General features: G+C 34.7%; 1 protein-coding gene across 1 annotated transcript; it reads left to right on the top strand.

The window, feature by feature from the left end:
• Window positions 1-1,202: 1,202 nt before the first annotated feature.
• LOC106778725 (trypsin inhibitor DE-3-like) lies at window positions 1,203-1,980 on the top strand. The gene has a single exon (XM_014666712.2). It carries the CDS (start codon window positions 1,289-1,291, stop codon window positions 1,901-1,903), a length of 615 nt encoding a protein of 204 aa, XP_014522198.1. The 5' UTR covers window positions 1,203-1,288; the 3' UTR covers window positions 1,904-1,980.
• Window positions 1,981-10,125: the final 8,145 nt, after the last annotated feature.

Consider the following 10,125-nt stretch of genomic DNA (forward strand, 5'->3'; position numbering starts at 1 on the left):
AGGATTACGATTTTCTCGTCTTCTTTCGCCTTGGGTAGGTTGTTGTTCCCCAATATCTGAATGAATAGTCTCCACATTAACAGATTGGTCGGAATGACCTCCTATCCTGTTTGCCTGCTCCGCCCTCAGTGTTGCAATTTCTGCCCTCATCTCCTGTATTTGTTGCTGTAAATCTTGCAACAGCTGCAAAGGCACTTCTCCTGCCATCGTGGTCGTTTACAGGTCAAAGAAATAATCTCGGGCCCCACGGTGGGCGCCAAAAATGTTTCGGATGGAAAGCCTGAGATAATGTCGTGACNTTCTCGAAGCGATGACAAAGTACACTCTTTTGGTCTGATAGTGTTTATGGACTTTTACTCTCTTACCGAACGGCTGCCACCTGCAGGTTAGCACTCCGACGCTCAAGTTAGCAGAGTAACAGCAAAAGTAAAGTAATACTCAGTAAAAATCCAACCCTTTACGTGACAGCTTACCCTCCTATTTATAGGCATTTGAGTTTGGATATGGGTTGCAACCGCCTGTGTGTGGTGGCCCATTATCCCATGAATTTCGCTCCTCAGCGTAACTGTTGGTAACGACGTCCCACTCCTCAGCGTAACTGTTGGTTACAGGCCCTGATATCTCGCCGAGACTTTCGCTCCTATCTCTGTTCATCTACGTATTACCACTATGCCAACTCAATCTGTTATGCCCCGAACATATCGTCGGTCTCACCGATCATACTGTCGGTATGCCCGATCCACCTGGTCCTTTCAGTCCTAGTGTTACTCATCCTTTTATGCTATTAGTAAACCCGATCCCATCATCGGTCCTCCCGATCACATTGTCGGTGTGCCCGATCCTCCATATCTGTTAATACATGCGAATATTTGATTCGTTTCTTCATACACCCGATCACACCACCGGTGTGACCGATCATCCCAATGCATCCGGTTTCCCTATTATACACAAAGTAAAAGATTTGGAAAATTTAATAAAAGCTGAAAAATATAACAAATAATTTCAACAGATAAATGCTAAATATTTTTAACCAACCAAAATTAATAAGAAATTTCTTTTACAGAAAATCGAAACGTATATCTAAACCTGAGTATTATTTCCTTTTACTCATTTTTTTCACGTGTGGATAAGTAACAGGAATTTCTAGCCATAAAAAATGTTTACCTTATCACCATGGCACCGTTGCGTAGCTTTATAAATGGGTTCTCCCATCTTCTCTTATTCACAAAACCTTAACTGAACAGAGAAGAGAAAAGCCTTGAGATTTGTTGCATAGCCAACCAAAGAAATGGCGAGTAAAATGCTTTTTGCTCTCTTCCTTCTTTCTGTCCTAACCTTTTACCCTCCTTCAATCACTGCTTTTCTCACGGACGGGAGTGGTCACATCCTGCATAATGGTGGCATATACTATATAAAGCCACACATATTTTCGCAGGGAGGTGGAATTCGACGAATTAAAACTGGAAACGAAACTAGCCGTCTTTCAGTTGTGCAGTCTCCCATTGAAACCGATTCAGGGCTTCCATTGAAAATTTCATCCCCATTCAAAGTCACATTTATCCCTCAAGGCCCTGTGTTTATTAACTTCGTAGATGATTCCGTCGGTGACAACTCTCTCGAGTGGACCGCTGTTGAGGTTCTGTATGAAGGAACCTTCGTTAAAGTTGGCTACCAAAATTCACTCAAAGGTTACTTCGTTATTCAGCAAGGTTCCTCAGCCAATACCGTCAACCTTTCGTTCTGTATACTTGGCGGCAGCCTATGCGGTAATGTTGTCATTGTTAAGGATGAAGCAGGGAACAGGCTTTTGGCCGTCAATCAGAATAAAGCATACGATTTTATTCTTACGCCAGTTCAACAGCCGCGTCTAAATGAACCACTATCCATGAAAACTAGTGCTTGATGCATCTACGGTATGCTTCGGATGTAATTAACTACTTCNAGAATAAATAAAACATCCAAAGCTTATGTCTTCTGATTTTTGCTGTGTTCATATTTCTAGAATCACAAAATTTGTTTGAATTTTATCCGTTCCCCTCTTCAAAGTCATTGGTCTGGGTTATGTCCTTCGTTTCACCAATAAACCAAACCGTGTCTAAAAAACTATTTCAGGACTAAGGAAAGAAACAGGAAATATAATTAATAGAATACCAGTTTTAATTTTTCATTTAAATACAACATTGTTTATGGACTTTATAAACAAATAAGTACTGCATGTTACTCTACTTAGGTTCAAATGTAAACGGTAAAAAAATTCAAATTTACTCAGTTAAATTTTATTTCTAACATAGAAATTTAGAAAAAAAAAATAAAGAAAAGCGAACAGAATCTTCTATTTTTTTTTATTTGTTTTATAAAATAAGATTATACTATTTTATTTCCACTTTTATATTCTAAAATTAATAANAAGTATAATAAAATAAAATAAAAACAGTAAAAATATAAATATATTGAAGGTATTTTTAAAAATAAAATAAAATAAATTACACGCTCATACCAATCACTAAAAACAAAAGTTTTTTTTAATATATAAATAATTGTTTTACTTGAGACCTACTTTAATTGGGATGTTAAAGACAACAATGTAACAGATGTCACAGGCAACCGATGTATAATTCTTTAAACCAAGTGAGCAAAGTCACTACAAAAATAATATAAACTTCCAATAATTTCCGACCATCTTTTCAAAATCACAGTTAAATTTATTTTTCGTTCAATAAATTTTCAACGATTTTGGTAACTTTTTATTTTAGTTTTTTTTTTCAATAAATTTCTAGGTATTTTAAGAGGAAATTGCAATTAAGTTTTTTTTCTTAAATATACTGTAGAAAAAGTGATGCCTTTGTAACTCAATCAAGAAGGATGAATTAGTTAGTTCTTTAAAAATTTGTTATTTTCAAAAGCTTTTCAAAAATGGTAAGTTTTCTTGAAAACCATTTGACAAGTATATGAACAACAATAAAAGAGAAGGAAAGAAACATTAACACAGAGATTTATACTGGTTTGGTCAAGCCTACATCCAATCTTCCTTCAACGGAAACCACTATAATGATAGAGTTATACAAGCAAGAATATAGAGAACACCCCTCTCAATGCACTCTCCTTTCCCAACTCAATATTACTTACAGCACAAGATGTGAACACCTCACAATCTCACAACCCAGAAAATAATCCCAACTTTCTATACACCTTGAGAGCAATCCCAACTCTCAATGCATAACACACCGGTTCTCCTTCTGGCTCATAGCAATAGGGAACACAATCCTCTTGATTGTAGTGTAGACATTAATCAGTTAAGTTCCATACTTAAGAAAATTTCAAAATCATTTTCCTTTCTAAACACATCAATGCACTCAGCAAACACATGTAGGCATAGCACATGTTTTAATCGATTATATAACTAATGTAATCGGTTAAAACATACTTGTTTTGCCCCTGTTAAGTATGTATTGAAATCTGAAAAAATATAACAGATTATATAAACAGTTTAATCGATTATTTCTTCCATATATCAAATGTGAAATATGTTTCAACATATGATTCATTTACAATCAATGAATGNAAATATCAATCAGTTCAAGCACAAACACAGTAAAGATCAAACAATTGTTTTGTCATTTGTTGTGCAAGAAACTATAAAACATATNTTTTGTTCATCATCAAAAGCACATGTGAGATGGGTTTTGCTAGATATAGCTCCCCTTATCAACATATATTTTTGGCAATTTTGTTAGAAAATCATAGATAATTGTTGGAATATTTCTCACAATGCCTAATTGTCCCTTTTGTCAAATTATGCCTCTGTTTCTTCTTTTTCACTTTGCATCTTCTTCTCCACTTCATGTCCTTCAGTTTTCACATTTCACAACATCTTCTTCTCCACTTCGCATCTTCTTCCCCACTTCACATATTCTTCTCCACTTCGCATCCTTCNGTTTTCACACTTCACAACATCTTCTCCATTCCACATCTTTTCCTCCACTTCACACTTTCAGAAATTGAATGTATCTTCTCCACCCCACTTCTCCATTTCTACTTATTCTTCACCATTCAATATTGAGTGTGTGACACGTTACCCTTCATTTTTTGTTGGCCCCTCAATGCTAAGTTATATTCTCCTACAATCCCGAATTCTCTCACCTAAACCTTGTCTGAAAGAATTCCTTTTCTATCCCCATACCCTTTTCCAAAAATTCTAGAAATTAGAAAACCTTGTCCCATTCAACTTTAGGGTTTTTAATGTCATGCAAATTTGTGTGGTTAATTGTAAGAGGTTATTATTTTTTTCTCATGAGGAGCATTGGTATTTTGAAGATAAATGATTTTGATGATGCTGCAAGAGGTAAACTCGAAGAATCAAGTTGTAATTTATTTAAAAGCACTTTTGTATATTGCAAATGTATTAGAAAAAAGTTTGAACATGTAAAATCTTAGAAATCTCCTGTCTTTAGGATATTCACGCATATGATCGATTATTTGAAGTAATAATCCATTATCACAAGCATTCCTGAAAAACCATTTTTCTCTGGAATAATCGATTATCACTAGTGTTGATAAGAACTGCCCAAGTCTTTGGAATAATCGATTATTCCTCAGGATAATCGATTGTCACTTTTTTGAAAACCTTGTAACGGACATGAATAATTGATTATTGTTGGAAAATAGGTAGGCTTCGTTTTACACCAAAAAGGGGGGGGGTGAATTGGTGAGTTTTCAAAATCAAAGTCTTTTTGCAATCTTTAAAACAAAGTTGAAAACTTTACAAGTCTTTCTTGAATCACAAGTAATGAAAATTGTATGCAGTGGAAAAATGTAGTTGACTGCACAAATGATAAAGTCGAATATTTTTATACTGGTTCGACCTCAATGCCTACATCCAGTGTCCTTCCAATATCAAGAAGCAATTGCACTATAATGGTCAAGGTTTTTACAACAAGGAATTTATGGAATTAGGTCTAACACACATAGTGTGGGGGGGGGGGTTGATGAAAGTGGTTTCGAGAATGCAATTAGACTAAATTAAAAATAAAAATTAAACATATCCGAACATCATTGAAAGCATTAAAGAGAGTGAAAATGCTAAACCTAACACTGTAATAAACAAACATCTAGCACAATTAAAATTATTAAAATGCAACACTAAATAAAGAAGATAAAATAAACCTACGACATGAGTAAAGACAAAATAATTTGAACAAGCTCCTTCCATTAAGGCATTCCAATGTATATACTATAAAAATAAATAAAAAAAATACTTTGGTTCAAGCATTACGACAATAAAACAAAGACCTTCAAAACGTGCTTTCCTAAATTTAAATAACCATTCTCCAATTGAAATTGTAAATAGAACGTGGCAACCCCTTTTCGTGATGGACAATGTTTTCTTTCTAAATGAAATAAAAGTGAAATCTTGCTCTGCATCAAGGCCGTAACGTTGTGCCCCTTTCAATGCTTTATTGTTTTCTCTCCAACCCAAATGAATCCAAAGAAAGTAAATGCAAGCAAAAGTAAAATAAAAAAAAAAAATGCATGCACCGTGCATTTATCTAAAAAAGAAAAAAAAGAAAACAAAATATGCTTCTCCAAAATAAAAATAAGTGCAGCCGTGTGCACCTTGGATAAAAGAAAAAAAAATTAAATGCTTCTAAAATTTCAATAGGACCGTGTGTGCTTCTATTCTATTCTTATCACCGCTTCATCATCCTAAAAAAAAAGAAAGCAAAGATAACGTGTGGTGGCTGGCCATAAATTGAATGCAACACTTTTCTTTTATGCTGGACTAAAACCTCTGCTCCTAACCGTGAACTTTCAAAGTAAATGAAAAGAAAATGTTGCAGCATTGCACATAAAGGAAGGGAAAAGAAAAACTTGATTCATTCATTCAGCCAACATCAAAATCCGTGAGCTCCATGTGTCCAAGCCAAAAATCTGAAAAAAAATCAAAAGTGATGGCACCCTTTCAAATCTGCCGAGAATGAGAGCCCTTCCACAAGGTGACGGCTGGTTGGTTAAAATCCCTAGGACCATGTGTCCTAAAATTAGGGTGGGGTCCACCTAATTGAAAAACCCAGGTGCCATGTCATTTTTTCTATTTGGGCTCAACATGTTTTTGTCAAAATTTGGCCCAATGTGCACAAGCTTGATTAAAAATATTCTATACTACTAAGTTACAATATAATTAAATTTTAGATTGCCCATGTGGAGAGTCTTGAATTTATTGATGAGTCCTCTAATGTCCAAAATTGTATCTCCAAAATTTTCCCTGAAATTTAAAATGCAAATAATTAGCTCAGAATATTCAAATTAATTAAAATTAGAATTTCCGGTCAAATTAAACATAATTAGGAAAAACGGGAAAATAAAGTCAATTAAGCACAATTCCCTGATTAATTCTAGCACAATAAACTAAGTGGAATCAATAAAATATCGACTCATCAAAGACCTCCACGTCACAAATATAAATCTCCTTTGTAGCCCAAAATATAGCCAATACAACACAGCAAGACTTGCAACAAGATGTCCCCTCTCCTGCAATCTGCCAACCACTTTGAACAGTCCTCAAAGTGAACCAGACTCCACGAGTCTATCCCCTGTATTCACAACAGGCACAAAAGCAATCACCAATGGATGTTAACAATAATCTTGATCAACCAAAGAACACCCAAATGTAAAGATATGTGATCAAGCAATGTGTGCGCAGTCAGTCTCCCTTTGAATCTCTTTCAAGAAAGATCACCACCGTCTTCTTCAAAAATTCTTGGAACTCTATAATCTCTGAGAATTAATCTGAAATAGAATATGAAAGTGTTAGATCAAATTGCCCAAAAGTTTCTGAACAAATTTGTGTTCTGACTATTTATAGAATTCTGTTAAACACACATTCTCATAGTCAAATAAGCTACTAATCCAGTCGAGTAAGTTATGACAGTTATAACAGATAAGTCAGACCAGTAGCATTCAGTCAACCAAAATAAAATCTCATTTAATACAGTTGACCTACTATTCAATGCCCAACTAACTTTTGAAAATATAGTCGTTATTGTTCATGAGCATAACAGAATTTTAAAGCAAACAATTAATACAGTTGAATATGTGGCGCACACAGTCGACTTCAACATGTCAGAGCAAATTGAAATTCTTTCCTTCACAAAATCTCACAACGCACTGTTTCTCAAAATCCATACAAAGACTTTAGCATAGTCGATTCAATTAGTAATGGAGTCGACTTTACTGCAGCTTTGTCACAAAGTTATAAGTTCACAAACATGCTTGTGGTTTTCATGCTTTAAAACATGTGTAAGCATCCATAAGTGATACAACACGTACAAGTTCAATAAGTATGCATTCACAAAGCAATATATCACAAAAATATGTTCAACAGATATATCAAACATTTAGCATAAGAATATGTAACACAACAACAACATATGTCTGTTATTAAGCGATGTGTTGTCATCATCAAAAACCAGAGTGATATAGATATTGTGTTGTCAACAATCTCAACAATTATTACTTAAAATAATTGATAATCAGTGGCAGTTGTAATATGCCTTTTTAATTTCAGACCAGTAGGCTATAAATAGTGGTCTCAAACTCTTAGAGAAAGAATCTGAGCTTTTTGATAATACAATGTGATCTGAGGAAGTTCCAAAAAGCCAGTTCATTGCATTACCTAGTCTTGTGAATAAGAGAAGCTTATGCTTTATATGTCAAAGGTCAGAGCAGTTATCTTCAAGTTGGCAAAGTTGTTTTCTTCCGGGTTCGTTGGTCGAAGGAAGATTGTTGTTGCACTGTTCTGGTTCGTCTGTCGAAGGAAAGTGTAGGTTGCTCGCTTCCGGTTCGTTAGTCGAAGGAAGCTCCCTTCTAGTTCGTTCGTTGAAGGAAGGTTTTATCCTTATATTTAAATTCACTATTTCGTAACTTGTAAACCTGGTTTTAGTGAATCTGTTAATCACTTTTTATAGTGATAACAACTAGACGTAGAATCTTTTGATTCAAACCAGTATACAAATTATGTTTGTGAATTTTTCTACTCCCTACACTCTTTATATTTTCCGCACATCAAATGTTCGATAAAAGTTCTCTTGGAAAATCAATTTTCTAAAACGGACCATTGTAACTTGATTTTTGACTGTAACACTCTTTCTGCTTTTTAATTCTGTTGCACGACTCGACGATACCGGTTGTTCTTAACCAACAATTGGTATTAGAGCTTGCTTTGATAGTTTTTCCATTTTCTCGAAAATGGCCGTCATAACCAAATGTATGCTGAGGGTGCTTCTATTGATAGACCTCCTTTGTTTACGAGGGAAAATTATGCTTTTTTGGAAAATAAGAATGCAAATTTTTTTGGAGTCTATTCATAGGGGTATCTGGGAAGCTATACAAAATGGTCCTTATATTCCTAAAAATAATGTTGATGGTGTGGAAGTTGAAAAACCTTATTTTAATTGGACTGTTGAGGAAAATAGAAGAGCCCAATTTGATACCAAGGCTCACAATATAAATATCCTCTACTTTGGTATTAGATGAATTTTACAAGATTTCAGTGAGCAAAACAGCTTAGGAGATGTGGGAGTTCTTCAAGTAACCCATGAAGGAACCGACGATGTGAAGCATGTTAGGAAGAACACCCTGATATATGAGTATGAGATGTTCACAATGCAATAAGGTGAAACCATCACTGATGTGCAAAAACGCTTTACACATATCGTCAACCATCTTTTTGGTTTAGGTAAGAAATTTGATACTGACGAATTAAATGTTAAAATTCTAAAATCTTTGAACAAGACGTGGCAGCCAAAGGTTACTAGGATAACTGAGTCTCGAGACTTGGCGTCCATGCCTATGACTGTCCTTTTTAGAAAGTTGAGAGAACACCAGCTGGAGTTGAATAGACTGAGTGCCGAGGATGTCCAAGGAAAGAAGAAAACGTTGGCATTCAAAACTGATAATTCAAAAGGCACGAGTTCATAAAAGGATGAGGAATCTGAATATGAAGACTCAGACGATGAAAATATGATTCACATGTTCAGAAAATTCAACAAGTTCATGAAATGGAGAGGCGGGGTACAAATTAAAAAGGACCAGAAGAAGAAACAACGATCTTCTTCAAATTATAGATGTTATGGTTGCGGAGAAAAAGGACACATTAGTGAAAATTGTCGTAACCTCAAAAAGGGTGAAGAAAAGAAGTCTTTCAAGAAGAAGAATGTTTACATTTCTTGGAAAGATAATGCATCAAGCACTTCTAGTTCAAGTGATTATGTTGAAGAAGCAAACTTATGTTTGACAGCTAATGTTGATGACACTACAAGCCAAGTAAGTTGCTCTAGCCTTGACTCTAGTGAATTTGATTTATAAAAGGCTTTTTTTGAATTGCTTGATGAATCTAAGAATTTGAAAAAGGAATTTAAGGAATTGCAAATTAATATATGAGAAGGCATTAGATGAGGAAGTAATTTTGAGAAATAAAATTTGCAACTTAGAAATGAAAGAGTCTTCAATTGTTTAACATCCTGTTGAATGTCTTTCATGTAAGAGTCACATGCTTGATATTGAAATTCTTGATAATCTGCATGAAGTGGCAACAAGAAATAATAATGTTGAAATGCCTATATCTGTTAAAAAGGATTTTAAAAATAAAAGGGTTTTTAAAAATTAGAACCAAATTAAAAGAACTCGTAGAGTATGGGTTGAAAAAGGAATTGTTTGTTATAGGAACCCAAATGTTGTCACATGTTTTTATTGTATGAAAAAGGGGTACACTTCTAACAAATGTAGAATCAAACATTTTGATGTTCCAGTCGCAACCGGAATCGCGACGGGACGACGATCCACAAAAGAAACGGATTTTAGAAAGCTTTTTGGAGTCGCCACCATAGTTTATTCTGGAAAACTACGGAAAAACCATAAAATGATAAGGCAAGATCCACGAAAACCAGATTTTGGGTTCGAGAGTCAATTACGTGTAGGGAAGGTATTAGCACCCTACAACGCCTGCCCGAAGGCAATACCTTTAATTTAATGCGCGAATGTGATATGATTTTCCAAATGTTTAATCATCACTAAAAATAAAACGCTAGAGAAACAAAATATATTTTTTATTTTTTTGTGCCCGACAAG

This window comes from Vigna radiata, unplaced genomic scaffold, assembly GCF_000741045.1.
Source record: "Vigna radiata var. radiata cultivar VC1973A unplaced genomic scaffold, Vradiata_ver6 scaffold_431, whole genome shotgun sequence".
Taxonomy (NCBI): Eukaryota; Viridiplantae; Streptophyta; class Magnoliopsida; order Fabales; family Fabaceae; genus Vigna; species Vigna radiata.